A 17,392-nucleotide genomic window follows, 5' to 3' on the forward strand; every position below is an offset into this window, starting at 1 on the left:
GCATTATTATGCAGAAATACAATCGGACTGATGGATGTCTGGACAGAGCCAATGAACTAAATTCAATTCAAATTCAAAAATACTTTATTAATTTCAAAGGGAAATTTAATATTGTTGTAGCTCATATTATGCAGGTTTACCTGAAAACTCACCCATCAGTTCTCAATGACTATAGACCTGTTGCCCTGACATCCCATATCATGAAGGTCCTAGAGAGACTCCTGTTGGCCCACCTGAGTAAGCAAACAGTAAACCATCAGGACCCCCTTCAGTTTGCTTATCGCTGTGGAGTTGAAGTTGGAGATGCCATCATACACCTGCTTCAACAAACCCACTGTCATCTGGACAAAGCCAGCAGCACTGAGGATCATGTTCTTTGATTTCTCCAGTGCATTTAAGACAATCCAACCTGATTTGCTTTGTCAGAAACTCCAGAAGACTCAGGTGGAGGCCTCAACAATCTCCTGGATCAAAGACTACCTGACAAACAGAACACAGTTTTTGAGACTGAAGGGTTGTGAGTCTAACCAGGTAGTCAGCAGCCCAGGAGCACCACAGGGGACTGTACTCTCACCATTCCTTTTCACTCTGTACACCTCAGACTTCCAGTACAAGACAGACTCTTGTCATCTGCAGAAATACTCAGATGATTCTGCAGTCGTGGGGTGGATCAGAGATGGACAAGAAGCTGAGTACAGGAAGGTGGTGGACAGCTTTGTGGCATGGTGTGGAAACAATCATCTATTCTTGAATGTAAATAAAACAAATGAGATGATTGTAGATTTTAAGAGAAACAGGAATAAGTCAAACAATATTTCCATCATGGGAGAAGAAGTGGAGGTGGTGGAGGAGTATAAATACCTCGGTGTTCACCTGGACAACAGACTGGAGTGGAGATGCAACTGTGAAGCCATCTACAAGAAGGGACAGAGCAGACTGTACTTCTTGAGGAAGCTTTGGTCCTTCTGTGTTTGCAGCAAGATGCTGCATATCTTCTATAAGTCTGTTGTGGAAAGTGTGATCTCTTCTACCATCATCTGCTGGGGAAGCAGCATCAGAGCCAGGGACTTAAAAAAGCTCAACAAGCTGATAAAAAAGGCTGGCTCTGTTCTGGGGACTCCTCTGGTACCTCTGGTAAAATGAAGAACATTATGGAGAACCATGAGAATCCTCTTCATGAGACTGTCCTACAACAACAGAGTGTCTTGGCTTCTTCAGGTCTGCTGTAGGACAGATCGCTACAGGAGATCCTTCCTGCCATCAGCATCTACAACGGTTCTTTGAAGTAACCTGCATAATATGATCTACAACATTTAATTTCCCTTTAGGATTAATAAAGTATATTTGAATTGAATTGATTTTCTCCCCACACCGATCTCCCCCTCCCTCTGAAACCTCCTGCTAACCTTTCACCCTCTCTCCCAGTGGTGGTATCATTACTGATCTTCAAGACAAGAGGAAGAAGTTCCAGAACAAAAGAAAGAACCAAATCACAGACTCTTCACAGTTAAAGAGCTTTCCCTGCAAGAAGTTCAAACAGGTCAGATCTATCATAGGAACTCTACTTTAAGAGTAGTCAGCTGCAGTGGCAGGTTTACCACTCAGTTCTGACAGTAGCCAAAGTCATTCAGCTGTAGCATTAAAGAAAGTACCTTATGGGTCGCATATACACCATTTGTTCTGATCCTTGTTTTGTTTTGTTCCTCAGGGAATGTGCACACATGGAGACAACTGCAGCTACTCTCACAATGCGGAGCAAAAACGTGATGAGAAAACTGAGTGATCTCCTAGTTATTTCTGTTTTAATTCTAAAGGAAATTTTTTTTTTAGCTTAAATGGCCTGGATGGAGTCAGGATACTCCAAGGTTCAATTCTTTGAACTCTAACTGAATGGAAAGAATCTCCTTAGTTTTACATCAGTAGTTTTTTTTTAAAAACATGTATTCCATCTAAATTAAGTCATTGCTTTAACTTTAAGTTACAAGAACTTGCTGCATATCTGTAAAGGTAACAGGTCTCAGAATTGTCACCGTTTAAGATAGAATTTGTGCAAGTATTAAACAGGTTCAGTAAACAGCTTTGGAAATATTTGATTTCACACTTGCACACAGAAAACAACCAAGGTGGGTCCTCAGCTTTTAATGAAAGCTTTATTTTTTATTGAGACTTCAGAGACAAACGTCTGAAGGGATTCGGATCATTTGAAACGGTCTCCACCAACAGCAGCATGTACATAAACTCAGATGTTAAAATATGGGAGGCACCAAGAATAACATCAGATGTAAATTACATTTTTTTTTTTATAAGAAGATGCTTGTTGAGCAGTAAAAAACATATACATACATGACTAGAGAAAAAAGTTATTTATTACACATGTTCAGGATAATTTGGCACCAGTTGGTGATATCCTGTACTTGCTTCTTTGATTTGTTTACAAATGCACATAAATTTCACAGTGCAGAAGATAAGGAATAGAGATTTGAATAGAGAATATCCCTCAGCTGCCCTGTTTGTAGTAAATGAAGGTGAAATAACAGGAATGTACAAAGTGTGTTCCAGCAGTGTTCTGAAATATTTTATTTTCCAAGTCTGAAGAATTCAGAGGAAAAAAAAATCTTTATTCTGTTACTTTAAATATGGATCTAATTAAACAAATTGTATTATTGCATGGATTTATGTGTAGATCATGTCCTCTATCAGGAAAAAACCAAATCATTGGTTTATTTGGTTTTTGACTGACAGAACCCACAGATAAATGCAGTCTTTCATTAAGGATAATTTCACCACGGTTTGGCCCTTGAAACTCAACTGCAGTTGAAACCTGACAGGATTCTTCAAGTGGTTCTGGTGTAGATGAAACACTGTGTGCATTTTGTTTATATTTGCAACCAAAATAAAATATGAAAAGTGGGCTTTGAATTGTCTGTTAATAGTGCATCATGATCCAGTGCAGACAGGTCAGTCATAAATGTGTCAATGGAGGGGATATAAGTCAGTATAAGTCAGTGTTGTCATTCCTACATTCATAGTGGAAGCAATGGTTCCATCGTGATTTCAACCAGTTTCAACGAAGATCAGTGGGCGTTTACAGCCATCTAGTTGTAATGATTCGCTGCTACCACAAGGTGGCGGTAACAGGAACATTCTACTGGTTCATGTAATTGATTGTAGACCGCAAGAACTGCTAGAATAGTAGGAATTGTTAAATTTTCTGTTGAAATGAATTTTCCACTGTTCCATGACAACCTCGATAAATATTATTTATGTTTTTAAATGTAGAATGGAAGTATTTACTGTTTACCAGCACATTTGTATTTGTGGTGAAGTAGCTTTTTGATCATATAAACGTTTTTTGTGGGGCCCTGGTTGTAAACTGTGAGATTTACAGCCAAAAACACTGATATTTTAATACCTTTTGACATAAAAATAAAATACTGTAATACATTTTAGAAGAAGGCTGCTCTAGAGGTTGTAGCCTGCCACTAATTCATCTCCATTCGAGTTGACCAGATGTGTTTCTTCCAAGCCAAATTTGTGTATTGGTGGCTGCAGCAGCTTCTGAAGATGTCATTAATCTGATGTGAATTTAAAGAAGGGACAGTGGAAAAACCTCTGGGAAAAGAGGCTAAAAGAGCTACTTAAATTATACGCCTCTGGACAAGTCCTGTACAACGGTGTGTGTCGCAGTTTGGCTGCTGTGGTAGCAACCATGAGAAGCAGCTCATCTATGAAAAACAATGTGATCAATAAGTGTGCTAATAATCTTCAATTTGTATTTTTCCTGTAAATGCCCGTCCCTAGAGGAAAAGTAAAAAAAAGACAGGTATAAATGCAACTTATTTTATAAGCTACATCCCTTTCCTGTAGATTTAGGTGATATTCAAGAAGCCCTCAGTTTGGGACAGACGGACATTTATCCGTAATTCTATCATTTTGATGCTCGTGATTGGTTATTTAAACGTGACCCTGAGTAAGAAAGTTCGGATCTCCATCGGCCTCAAGGTGATTTCCCACACAGAGAGATCCTCAAACGTCTTCGGCAAGGGCTTCTCTTCTGTGAAAACAGATGCAATTTTGTCAAAAAATAAATAAGTACATGATTGTTAGAGCATATAAATAAAGATACTGGAAGGTGTAAATAAAATATACTTTATTCTTTATTAGCATCAAACAAACCAGTCATAACAAATGGTCCCTCCCAAAACAAAAAAAACCACATGAACAAAACGAGTCTTAATAAAAACACCCTGCTGTGAAACACAAAGGAATTTATGGCTCATTATATTACAGTTTAATTAGTACCTGGAGGGAGTTGTTTTGCACAGTACATCTGACTGTAATGAGGCAGCATTTACCACCGCTGTAGAATTAAAATGTTATTAAAAGCAATTTCTGTGTTCATCCTGTTTGCCCTGAGCTGAACATGACTCTGCAGCTGCCAGATGATGCAAATCCCCAAACATTTGGCTGCGTAGTGATGGGGATTGTCAGCTGATCTCCATGTAAATGTTTGCCTCTGGATTCTGGGTGAAGTTGTTCTAAAGCACAAACTAAGCCCAGTCTTAGAAACAGTACAACAGAATTCACATACAGGACATAATCCCAAAAAGCAGGATTTCAGCATCTCTTAGGCATCATCCTATGTTTTCCTTTCTATTCTTCCCCAGAAAAATATAAAAACTCAATTAGTAAAAGATGAAAAATTTCAGCATGGTAAGTTTGTCCACATAATAGATCCATTATGACCAATTATTGCTAAGGAGGAAACAAATTTAACATTTCTGAACTTTGAAGTTTCAGAATTTAGGTTTAAAATTTGACATTTTAAGAATTTAAATTAAAAGCCAACACTAATTAAAAATAAGTTGACTAAAATGTGCTAGGTGTGCACAGATTAATTACAGTTGGAATATCTTTGTTTTCACTGATTATTTGAATTATGTAAACTTTAGAAATCTGTTATTTACATGTACATATATTCTCTTAGCTTAATTGTCATGTCTGCATATTTCCAGCTAAGTGGATGCCAGGTGTACGTGTCATGTACCTTTCTCGGGAGTCCAATCAAAACGCCTCATCTCATCTTTCCACTGATTGGCCGAAAGGTTCAGCTCAGAAACACCCAGAACATCCAGAGTGGAAAACATCTTCTGCATAAAACAAGCAGTGATAAAATTGTTTAAATGTAGATAAAAACTGTATATTTAATTTAAACAGTTAACTTATGCACATGAAAGAGACAAACAACTCCGTATTTTTAAAACTGAAAAGTTTTTAGAAGGTGAAATATTTCACCAACGCTTTAAAAATCAGTTATACAGAAGGTTTGTCATGATTTTTGAATATCTGACCTGAAGGTTGACTGTGACGGGTTGAGAGTTGACTTTGCTCTCCCAGCTCTGGAACTGATGCTCCAGCCTCAGCAGGACTGACTCCTTGTCCCATTGACTCAGTGTCAGGAGATGGACAGCAGGAGGAAGCGAAGCCTGAAGACCTGAAAACTAAAATTGAAAAAAACAAAAAAACAAAATCCAATTTACTTTAATTTTGTTCAGCTTGGTTCATTCACACCATCTATCTACATATCTAAGGTCGCTTATGAGCTGCTTTAGTTATTATTCTCATGTTGGGAGACTTATGTTACAACTTTGAAACGTAACAATAACATTGGCATTTAAGAATAACATGCCAATTAAACATTTTCTAACGAGGGGATTACACTTGAAAATACGCAACTAAAAGAGTTGTTGGTCAAAATGCAAGTAAGTATACTAAAGCCATACATAGCAATTAGTTTGTGGCAACAAAGAACAAAATAACCCGAACCAACATCTCCACCCAGCCCTGTTCACCTCCAGTCGAGCGTTCTGGTTTAGGTCTCCATCAGTAAATGACAGGAGTGGCTGTGACACGACCTCCTGGGCCAGGGGACGGTGTGCGTCTGCAGCGCTTGCAGGACGCTCGAGGGAGAGGAGGAGGCGACCGCGGACTACCAGTCCGTGTGGGAAGATTTCAGATTTCTCATCGAGAGCTTCACCAACACCTCTGTAGTCGTCATACAGCAGCCGGCGGTGGAGCTGGGGAGTAATATTTGTAGTCCCGTTAGACATATGGCATTTCTGTTAGTCCACTAAAACATGTGCGAGGATGAGAACTTCTATTTAATCACCGGTGCTCAATTAAATCCAAATGTCCCCACTGAGGGACAATAAAGGTTATTTCTATGTTTATTCTATTCAAGTATAGATAATATCACTAAAGATTGCAAAAAGAAAAAAACAAATTGTGTGCACAAACCAGTTTCAAACACATTTTATTTATCCACCACTATAACAGATGTGCTATATTTTCCAAGTCCAAGTTTTAAGCAAATTTTACGCAACAAAGCCCCAATAATGATGCTACACACTCTCATGCAATGCTGTGCAGATTCTCAGTTTGCACTGATGAAGATTTCCTCACCTCGGCATGCCAAATGCTTGAGATGGCTTCCAAAAGCAAGGCAGTCGGACCAATTTTCTGATTAATTTAGCTGATAACATCCGACTACCTGAGGAAACCGACTGTGTATAGAGCACTGTAGTCTAGGTCCTAGATGGTCCGGCCATTATTAATTGAGGTAAAAGAAAAAAAACTAGACAATTATCACAACAAAAACTTATTTAATCCATCATTTTGAAGTAGCCCCCTAAATTGTACATGTGCTTCTGTTATGTTTTAGACCCATGGAAGGGTCTAAAACATTAACCTTAATTCACCTACATATATGATAAGAAACACTGCAACAGCTTTTTCTCATCAGTTGTGGTTAAGGCTATGGCTTGTTTTAAACAATCATAACCTATTTAAACTTTTTAAAGAAATATACGTAATTGAGGCAACCACGCCTTACCATGATCTCCAGAGATCCATTGTATATGCTCCCTCCTCCTTGTGAGCGATCTGTCACTACTGTGAGTTGGTCCATGTCATCCTGAATACAGGCACACAGTAAACTACAGGTAGTATTGCGAGACATTGAATAAAACACACTGACAAACTCATTAGCAAAAGAAAAAGAGCATTTAAGACCTTTACAAAGGCACGAGAGTTGATGGGGTAGTAATTTCCAGCAATGGGCTCGGTCTGCTTCAGCTGCCAAGTAGGACGGAAGTCTTTCCTGTTAGAAAGAAAATCCAAATATCGAACTATTTTAGTTTTCTTCATTAAAAAAAAAAAAAAAAAGATATATTTTGAGCCTTTTATCTTACTTTCTCTGCAAGACCTCTCTGCCGTTGGAGTCGGTGTAGAAAAATTCAGAGGTTTTAATGCTGGTGTCCAGACGAGTGATCACTTCCTTCCCTTGTTTGTCACTAATGCATAGAAAGCAAATATGATGCATTTTAAAATTAAACAAATACATTCATAGACCACAAAAAAGATATAAAACAAGACATCTAAAACATCTACATGTTATACCTACTGATTATTTTCCTAACTCACAAAGATTTAGCATTTGGGAGATTGACACTCACTTTACCGGCACAGGACCGACCGTCCACTCCAGCTCCACAGCTTTGCTATCAGAATAAAGACGGACCACCTGAGACACCCATGGAGCAAACCACTGCCGCACCTCCTGCACCACTGAGTTCTGGGGGTACAACATTACAAAATTACAAGTATGCTGTTTTAGTGGTTTTATAACTTAAAAGTGTCTGTAAAAACGTTATAATCTTACATTAAGGAAATCTGATCTGCACTTTGTCAAAGTTAAAGGCTAAGGTCGTGAGTTTAAATATAACAAAGGTTTAAATCAGACTAAAAGTAAACACACAGTAACCAGGATGCTGCTCACTCTACCTGAAAGCTCTCCACTTTGGCCTTACTGTTGACCATTAAAGGTGTGGAGGAGTTCGGTCTGAAGATGTAGGCTCCAGAGGTCTGCTGACTCTCATAGTTGTTGCCGTCACTGGCATTGTACCTAAAATATCCAATATACACACATGCACACAATATTAATCATTTGAAGGCATAAGGTTAAAAAAAGATTTGCTTAAATATCTTCTGTGTTTCTGTTTTGTGAGAAACACCAACCAGTAGAAATTCTGCGTAAGCTTTATGGTCTGTTTGGTTTCCAGGTTGGTCAAACCGGTCATGAGGCCAGTGTCAGGGTCAAAGGTCACTTGCAGGAACTGAAGCCCATGCACACATCATTTAAGAAAAAAAAAAATCACTATTTAGTTATGCTCATTTCTAAGAGTGATGCATTCAGAATAGTTTTTATTTCTAAAAGACATAACTATCATTTTGTCCATACAAATATCTATGATGATTATGTCTAAAGACCTTATTCTGGATGACTGTAGGGGCCCCGTGTGGAAGTAAAGATGACGATGGTTGGTCCTTAAGCAGGGACACAGAATATGTGCTGTAGCCCAGAGGAGGAGCTTGAACCTGGAACACCAGTTCATTGCTAGCAAAGCCCCGATTCCTCCTCACTTCCTGAGTGGCTCTGGAAACTGGAAGCACCTTTAAAACACAAGACAGAAAGAAGCAGTCGTGAGGTTACACATTTATATTTTGCTCAAAATCATCAATCTTTATTCATCACCCTTCTAGCAAAGAGTTAGGAACTAATAAATGAGCAACTTCATATACAAACCTGACAGTCCACATATTTGCCCTGAGTGTCAGTTATGCTGTACGCTGTTCCATTGACCGGCAGCCTGACCGGCCAAGTGACAGTCCGCCCCAAAGGGTTGTACACGCTGACAGAGAACTAAAGGAGAGCGGTAGGACACAGAAACAGAGCTTATATTAACATAACCACTGCAGCGCTCGAGTTCAAATGTTATATTAACACAGACCAGAACACTTATTAGGGATAAGACATGATTTTAGAGGTGCCATTATTAAGTCCAGGTTTAAGTTAAATCCTATTTTGAGTGTTTGTGTCTCTATGTTCACCTTTTTGCTGGACTCAGTAAGAGGACACATGCTGACGTTGAGGTTATCACAGTAGATTCTTTCAGCAGAGGAGCCGGTGAGAGAAGCCAAACTGTTACTGACCAAAACCTGACAAAACATGTTGCATCAGGCAAACACTTCTTTGAGGGAAAGATTACATCATAATCAGCATGAAGAACGCATGTTTTCCCTCAGACTTCAATATTAATAGCAGCAAGGTTTTATACGGGAGTAAAGCAAGTAACATAATCGCTTCTGAATACCTGGCAGTGTTGCCAGCCTTTGGCTAGCCTCTTGGCATAGTCATTTGCAACGTGTTGTTTCTCTGTTCCTGACACTGCATCATGGTGCTGAGCCACAGCCATTGCTTTTCCTGCAAACCAATGCACAAATAAACATCTGTCAGACAGTGGTCTGGAAACATTAACAAGAAAATTATTATTATTTTTTTTAAATGTGCCTAATATTCCTGCACCACTTTCCTCATTTAAGTCGCTGCTTGAACTAGACACTGCAGGAGCTCAGGTATTAAATATATCAATGTAGGGCTACAACTAATTATTTTGCTAATCCATAAATCCATCGACTGTTTTGTTAATTAATAAGCAGATAGCAAATGGGCTTAGTAGGAATTTTTTTTTTTTACAGAAGTTGAACCAGGTGAAGCTAAAACTATGCAACTTCAGGAGTTCTTGACAGAGCATATATATATATATATATAAAAAAAAAGGTTTTTCATCTTAAATGCAAAATGAATATATATTTTGTAAAATGTTTGCCTAATTATTGCTCCAAGTGGATTGTCCTTCAGCAAATGGCATGTTTTATAGTCTGGATACTCCAGTTAACGATTATTAAATTAGTTGACAATTATTTCAATAATTGATTAATCACAATTAATCCGGCTGTTTTATGCATAAAATGTCTCATGTTGTTGCGCTTACAAGAGGAAAGCCTGATGAACCGCTGTATTGTCTAAAGTGAAACCAATCATCCTGTTTATTAGTAAACAGGTACAATTTAGAAACTCCAAGTCTATAAATAGCTAGCCTATAAAGACTGAAGGTCATAAAAGGTAATAAAATGATGGGAGAACATTTGAGTAAGGGAGCTACAGCTAAATATTTTATGCTGTTAGGGCATTACGAATCTGTAACATAAATATAGAACAAACAGGGATGCTGTTGGGTGAATGATTTAACTATGAATAGAAAAAATGCTTCAACTTGTACAATTCTAGCTTCTCACTTCTAGATATTTGTGGCTCCGATTTCTGTAGATTTTAGTTTAGTTTTTTGGGTTACTTCAGCAAACAGAACATAATGAACTTTTAGATCAGGGTTCTGCAACCTTTACACTCCAAAGAGGTATTTCTGCCAAAAGTGCAGCCAAATAAAGCTTGTTTAGAGCCACGAATGTTACATGATCTATAGGGGGAAAAAAAAGACCACTTCTAATTTTTGATAAATATCTACTATAGGAAATTTGTTGTCATTTTTTAAAGAACCACCGTTTTAGTTCTATTTTTAGGTTTTAAAATAAAGAAAAACATTTTGCAAAAAAAAGAGGATGGATACATTTTCTTCTATGGGATTGTTGATATTTGTGGAAAAAACATAAACAAAAACACAGTTTCCAAACTACTGAAAACAAAATTAGATCTAAAAAAATATTAATGGTACTTTCAGTGTTGCTCTGTTGTGGAAATTCAATGCAATTATTCCATGAAAACAAAACTGAAAAACTGCTAAAACCTGCAGTTGTTATCATATATATATTTAAAAACATTAGTTGATTTTCTGTAGTTTTTAAGCCAAAATTATTTACAGCCATTGTTATGGCTCTGAAGAGCCACTTGCAGCTCCAAAGCTGCAGATTGCAGTTACCTGTTTTAGACATTTGCTGCTGATTCTTGTTTTATAATTTGGACAATATAAAAAAGTAAAATAAAAAGAGGTTCTGGAAAGCCTATAGAGTGACTAACGCAGACATTGGAAAGACTTCTTGTTGTAGGAGATATGTAATAAGATGGCTCAAACACGGTGAGCTTCCGACAAACAAACTAAATATCTTTATTCCAAAAAACTCACTCAAAGTCTCGCTGTCACCCAGTCCAAAAATACCTTTCCTGGAAACTGGACCACCCAGAACCTCCAGCTGATTACAAGACTGTTAAAAATAAAAAAATAGACAAATAAAGAGAAATGCACCCAGCTATAAATCTGAATAAGTACCAAGTTTATAAAAAAAGTTTACACATACAAGAATTTAAACACTTCATAAATAATAGCTAACTTATAGTCTTTTCTCAACTTTCTTACATGTTAGATGGAAAAAGGATCAAGGTCTTGCATCTTTGTGAAGTAAATGAACCTAAGTAACCTGCAGGTTGCTGTTGCTGATCCTTTCGTAACGTTTCAGCGCTGGTCGGCTTGTGAAGTATCCTGTCCAGAAGTTATGAGCATTGTCCGCGTAGGGAAAGAAATCATCCGTCTTCAAAGACCTTGATGAAGAAGAAAAATGGGATTGATATAGCTGTTTATATTTCTTGTTATTAGGCTAAAGGCTTCACATTCTTGCTCCAACAAACACATTTCTGAGACAACTTTACCAAGTGAGGTTTACTCGGTGCAGCTCCTGCAAGTAGCAGGATGGAGTAGAATAGAGCACATTGACGTTGCTCCCATTGGTCTGTTGGGCGTTGACGTAGCGGATCAGCTTGTCTAGGTTCTTGTACCACAGATTGGCGTTCTCGTATTGAAAGTCTGAGCCCATGGTCATAATGATGTGATTGGTCTTATACACTAGAGCCTTAGAGAAAAAAAAAGAAACAATGCTTCATTCAAATAATGAGAACATAAATATAGAAAAAAATTGTCTGTTGATGCATATTCTAGATCTGCAATCTAGCCTCTCTACAGTGGCTCCAAGCAGCTTTAGCAAATAATTTTATTGAACTGAAAGGGCTTTGATATAGAATGGAAATGAAAACTTTCATGCAATGACAAGAATGTTTTTTTTGTCTTTAGGCTAGAAACCAATTAGCCTTTTTAGATTATTTTGGTCATGTTTAAGAAAATGTGGTCATTTTTTTGTAAAAGGTTTGATGTTTTTCTTTGTTTTGAATTTTCAAAAAATTATAAAGCCTTTCTAGTCTAGTCAAAACGTTTATATAGTAAGTATTTATAAAACTTGATTTAGTAGAGTAGAAGTTAGGAAAAATATGGCTTTTTACATAGTAAAGTCTGCTCACCCCTGTTCTACACATCACAAGGATTGTAACGGAGGCACGTTACTGCCATCTAGTGATCAGAGTGTGAACGACATTTAGCTACGATTTTACAGTCAGTCATTTTCTATCCCGCTTCTTCCATAATGGGTCGTTGGGAAGCTGGTGCCTATCTCCAGCAGTCTATGGGCGGGAGGCGGGGTACACTCTGGACAGGACGCCAGTCCATCGCAGGGCACGATTTTACAGCACTGAGCATTATTTATACTATACAATAAACCATGGATTGCACAGTAACTTACATTTTAATTCAATGTCAATGCTCCATTTATCAGTATTAAAAAACACCTATATATCTGAGACTGGAATAGTAAAATAGTAATAGTAAAATAAATAGTAATTGTTTATTTACTATTATGTCCAATTATGGCAAATTATATTTATATTCAAAGTAAAACTTAATTTAGTATCTGCTAAATTTAGTAAAATTTTTATCTAACTGTTAATTCATTCAGACAATAAGCAGGTAACTGGCACCTTGAAGGTTTTACGATTGTCGACAAACCTGACTCTTGGCGGCGTGAAGGAAGCGCCAGACAACATCATCCACGTTATAATCTTCAAGATCAGGGTCGTCTCTGATTGGTGCGTCACTGCAGAGCTGGTCCCAGCAGAATCCCTCAGGAGGGTTGTATCCATTGGGAAGAATTCCTGAATGCAAATAAAGGGCATTTTCATATTCTGCTACAGCAGGTTTCTTAGGTTATGAAGTACAACAGGGGTATTTTTTTTTACCAGTGAAGAGGTCAGCCATCGGTGGTGTGAGACTGTCAGAGGCTCTCCAGAGAAGTTCCTGCTCCTTCACCTTCATTCTGCGATTCCGGTCCTGGTAGTCCAGGCGACCAAAGAAGAAGCCATCATATCCCATCTGGAACGCGACGGACACAAACACATTAGAACTTTGACTGCATCTCACTAGAAAACTATGTTCCAGGAAAGTAATTTCCAAGTTCCAGGAAAGTAATCTCTAAGTTTCGAGAAAGTAACCCCTTAAGTTCTGTGAAAGTAAACTCTAAGCCACAGAAGAGTAACCTCCACGTTCCAGTAGGGTATCCCCTAAGTTCCAGGAAAGAAAATTGTAAGTGAAAGTATGGGCTGTAATAAGTAAGGCTACAAAACATTTCACAGCCACTTATTCACCAACTATTGTCTAAAACTGCATTCTATAACAGTTTTGTTTAGCTTAAGCTACCTGTGCAAAAATAGAGGCGTGTTCACGAGCATGACCAAAGGGGTCAATGTGCCAGGCGACGCGGGGGCGACCACAGATCCCGAAGGTCTCATTAAGAAACCTCAGCCCGATGGTCATCTGGTCAATGACAGCACTGTAGTGCGTGGTGGCCTCGTCGCTCATACACCAGCCACCGTTCACAAACTCCAGCCGTCCTGGAAGAGAAAGCCTTCAGTCAGGATGAGCTTAAAATCTCCCAGTGTTAACGCACATGCTCAGCACTGGTTCCTGTACCTTCGTTGACCAGTTGTTTGACCATCTGCTGCATGCTGGAGCTCTGCTGCTTCCACCAGCGGTAGAAGAAGCCCGTCTCAACATAGATGAACCGCCTGTCTGGATTCTTTAACAGCTGATCCACCACCGAGTCCAGAATGTACTGAACGCCAGCGTGTTGGATGTCGTTACGATCTACACACAGATGCAAAAAAGTCAGATAATTTAGTGCTGTAAGGGTCATGATCTGAAGGAGCATTTAGACTCAGCAGTAGAAAAGCTGCATCACTGAGAGCAAACATCTTGATTTGTGCTGATTTGTCGATTGGTCACCATATTCGTATAAGATATAACTTAAGCTCTAATGTCAAATGACCTGAATAATCCACTGGGGGCAATCTAGTGAGAGTATATGACACAAAAGTGATGATACATGCAAGCTTGTCATGCAACTGTAATAAAACTATAACATTTTTTGGTGTAGTAAAAAGTGTTGACAGAGAACAGGGGACAGAATGGTCCTGAAACACCAACATTTTTGCATTCTGTGTTAAAAGAAAACTGGGATTTATGTCAAAATATACAACTGACTACAGGTTGTTTTAGTTGTTAATAAATTCAGCCTTAGATATTTCAGTTTGTGCATGTGTAAGTAGTAACTTGGTCCCAATCTTGCTCCAGATAACTTGGTCATTAAAAAAAAGAAAAAAAAAAGAAACTGCAATATTTTTTTACCAGATTGGTACTAAATTAAAAAAAAAAATTAGATGGTAGTCAGTATATGAGAATAATAAGATTTTAATTCCCTGTTCTATAAAATGTTGCTTCGTTTCGCATAAAAACTGTGTATTCGATCATTTCACTACTGTAAAGATTACACCAAAGCTTGCATTGCTCTCCCAATGAAAGTGTCAGTTTCACCTGTTTGTAGTTTGTCATAAATATCTGCAAACTTAAATTCTGAACAGGACTGCAGCAATAACAACAAAGTTTTAACGAATTGTCTGCACTAAGCTTTAGGTTTAGAACCATTTTAACTGGACTGTGATGAAGGCAACTCAAAAATGATTATTAAAAAAAAAAAAAAACCCAAACAAAAGCAACATTTAGGTCATATTTATAAAACGATAGCACAGGTAAGTCCTGTGTACAGCACAATATAACTAAAAAGATTTTGTTTTTAACCACACTGACAGAGTTCTACCTTAAATTTACTCTGTTTCACTCAGGGGGATTCTATTTTACAGATCTTACTGAATGCAGTCAGTCCCGCACTGAAAAAAAGCCTTAAAATGGACACAAATTAGTGTTTTTTTTTTGTCACACCCAGTCAGTTTTTGGCAGACCATCACCTTTTTTTATTTTTTATTTTTAATGGTTATTGTATTATTAATTCATTTCAGACATTCCACCAAAAGTGACTGGAAACATTTCAGGTAAAGACATGAAAAGAAGATCTTTAACTAAGTGATCAGATTGGTGAGACGTTGCATGAGTTGTTGTTTGTGATTTGAGACCGACCTCCATAGAAGTACTGGTCCACGGTCTTCAACCAGCCCACGTCGTCGTGTGTGTGAGGGACCAGGTGGACATTCAGCATGGTGGACTTGGTGGCATGACATGACTAGACACATAAAAAAACACCTTATCAACACAAACGCTTTCAACAACCGGAAGTACCAGCACACTGTTGTGCTGTTAAACACGAATAAAACCTGTTCTAGATGTCGACCATCCAAACTAACTTCCGTACACAAACTGAAAGCTCACAAAAAAAAAAAAAAAAAAAAAAAAGTCTTGAGTGAAAGTGAAAATAGCTCCGGCAGCTGAAACACGAAACAACTCTTCAAACTGTAAAAACATACTAAACCCGGAGTGAGTAACCTGGTATCCGCAGGTGGTGTCTCTTTTCTCCTGGCCAACAGGAAAACTTAAAACCCCGCTGCAGACTAACAGCAAAACGGCCGTTGGGAGCCGGAGGTGGACCGCCATGTTGAAAAACTAACGCGAAATCATATGACATATGTTTATATGAGACTTGGTCATGTGACGAAATTCCACATGGGAAGCCTTAGAGTGCTGGGTAAGTTTAACCCCCAGTCAAGACTGTCAGGCGAAACCTTCAGTTCTAGATAATATACAGGGCTGGAAAAGGTATATTTTTATTTTTTTTTTATTATATGTTAAAAATACCCTAGTAGATTGCGAGGTGGATTTTTATTAATATTGATAATAATAATACACATAAATACTTTTATTTATTTTATTTTGCCTACTTTCCTAGACAAAAAGTAAATTGTGTAAGGGTCGCCATCATGCTACACCATTTCATGACATTTGTACAGATTTGTCAAAAAAAGAAAGAAAAAAAAAGCTATTTAGTTTTGTGAAGTGATGCACCATTATGATCGTCATTATAAGAGGTTTATTTATATATATATTCCACATAAAGAGTATGCATTTATTTGCTTCAGTAGACTGCTTTAAAACAAAATTTCATTCAAGTTAATTTCAAAACAGCCTCACCAAAATAAGTAAATTACAGCATTTTGAGCAGCTTTTTTACTGCAGCTGTTCAAGGAAGGAATACAAAAATGCATAACTAGCAGCAATGTCACATGTTCTGTTGCTTTAGTCTGTCTTTGTGCCTCCGTAGGCATTTTGCCAGGCGCCTGACAAGGATTCTTGGATAACAAAACCAAACACAGAGTATCTCCGGTGGAATTCCCGTTTTTGATAAAATGCTGAGCCTTAAGGTCTAGTTGATTATTTGTCACCTGATGTTGTAAGGGTCATCTGCCTTTAAATGTAGTCAAAGCCTATCAGAGAAATCTTGAAGGGCTACCTCCAATGTCTCTTAAAAACTCAACTGGATCTGCTCCTTTTATAAATTTTGGATTCACAGTTAGACGTTTTTTCTCTTTGGATGAACGTGCAGCAGCATCAGAAGCTATGACGCAGAAATCTGAACAAACTGATAAAGAACAGTGTCTCTGCACTGATTGGGACAGAGACAATGGTCTTCATCCCTAAAGCCGATAGCTGAAAGAAGAATTTTGTACAAGTCGCTCAACACCATAGACAGAAATACACACACCGCACAAAGAACCGATGAACCAACAGTGTATGTCTAGTGATGTTTGGACCTCTTCAGCTCTGTAATTAGACTGAAGGTCATTTTAGTTTTAGAAGGATTAAAAATATCAAACTGATAATTTTCTACTTAAATAACAACCACATTTTCATTTTAGTGATTCTTTTTGTAGCTATTTTCTAAATCCTTTAGATAAAAATCCATGCGTCTTTCTTACTTCTCTTTTATTTTTCCATTGGGCCAATAATACACTAAATTCAATTTCCATATTAAGAGAAGGTATAATGTTGACAAGTTGGGCAAGTACAATTTGTTCCCATCATAAAGGTTGACACCACTGTAATGTACATGCTGGAAAATGCTTCATTTAAAAAAAAAAAAAAATTCGCACACGTTTGTTTTTATGGGTTAAAGAGTAACAGGAACACAACTCCCATATGGTGAAGCAGGTCAGACAAGATCACACTGTTGAGTGTAACAAAAAAATTTATTTCAGATGTTGGATTTAATGCTTAAAATCTACAGTCAAAATCATATTTTAATAAATTGTAAAAAAGAACATCCTTAAAGAAAGAGACAAATTAACTGTACAGTCCATACTTCGCAGAATTAAAAC

General features: G+C 37.7%; 2 protein-coding genes across 4 annotated transcripts in view; one reads left to right on the forward strand and one right to left on the reverse strand.

Moving 5' to 3' along the window:
• The window catches only part of trmt1 (tRNA methyltransferase 1), a 15,520-nt gene extending 12,610 nt beyond the window's left edge, over positions 1–2,910 (forward strand). For all 3 annotated transcript variants that reach the window (XM_047365770.1, XM_047365769.1, XM_047365771.1), the window contains exons 15-16: positions 1,426–1,540; positions 1,709–2,910. In XM_047365770.1, coding sequence (XP_047221726.1) covers positions 1,426–1,540; positions 1,709–1,783 — 190 coding nt within the window. In that variant the 3' untranslated portion in view covers positions 1,784–2,910. The remainder of the gene's footprint in view (positions 1–1,425; positions 1,541–1,708) is intronic.
• On the reverse strand, positions 2,132–15,694 carry man2b1 (mannosidase, alpha, class 2B, member 1). The gene is made up of 23 exons (XM_047365767.1): positions 15,567–15,694; positions 15,204–15,306; positions 13,704–13,877; positions 13,431–13,624; positions 12,974–13,106; positions 12,744–12,889; positions 11,561–11,760; positions 11,332–11,452; positions 11,040–11,118; positions 9,213–9,322; positions 8,950–9,057; positions 8,645–8,761; positions 8,329–8,511; positions 8,077–8,174; positions 7,843–7,963; positions 7,515–7,633; positions 7,251–7,352; positions 7,072–7,159; positions 6,893–6,973; positions 5,853–6,077; positions 5,352–5,501; positions 5,048–5,150; positions 2,132–4,054 (listed from the first exon to the last, which is right to left on the reverse strand). The coding sequence occupies exons 1-23, from the start codon at positions 15,672–15,674 to the stop codon at positions 3,951–3,953; spliced, it is 2,967 nt and encodes a 988-aa protein (XP_047221723.1). The 5' UTR covers positions 15,675–15,694; the 3' UTR covers positions 2,132–3,950.
• Between the last annotated feature and the right edge of the window lie 1,698 nt (positions 15,695–17,392).

This window comes from Girardinichthys multiradiatus, chromosome 5, assembly GCF_021462225.1.
Source record: "Girardinichthys multiradiatus isolate DD_20200921_A chromosome 5, DD_fGirMul_XY1, whole genome shotgun sequence".
Classification (NCBI taxonomy): Eukaryota; Metazoa; Chordata; class Actinopteri; order Cyprinodontiformes; family Goodeidae; genus Girardinichthys; species Girardinichthys multiradiatus.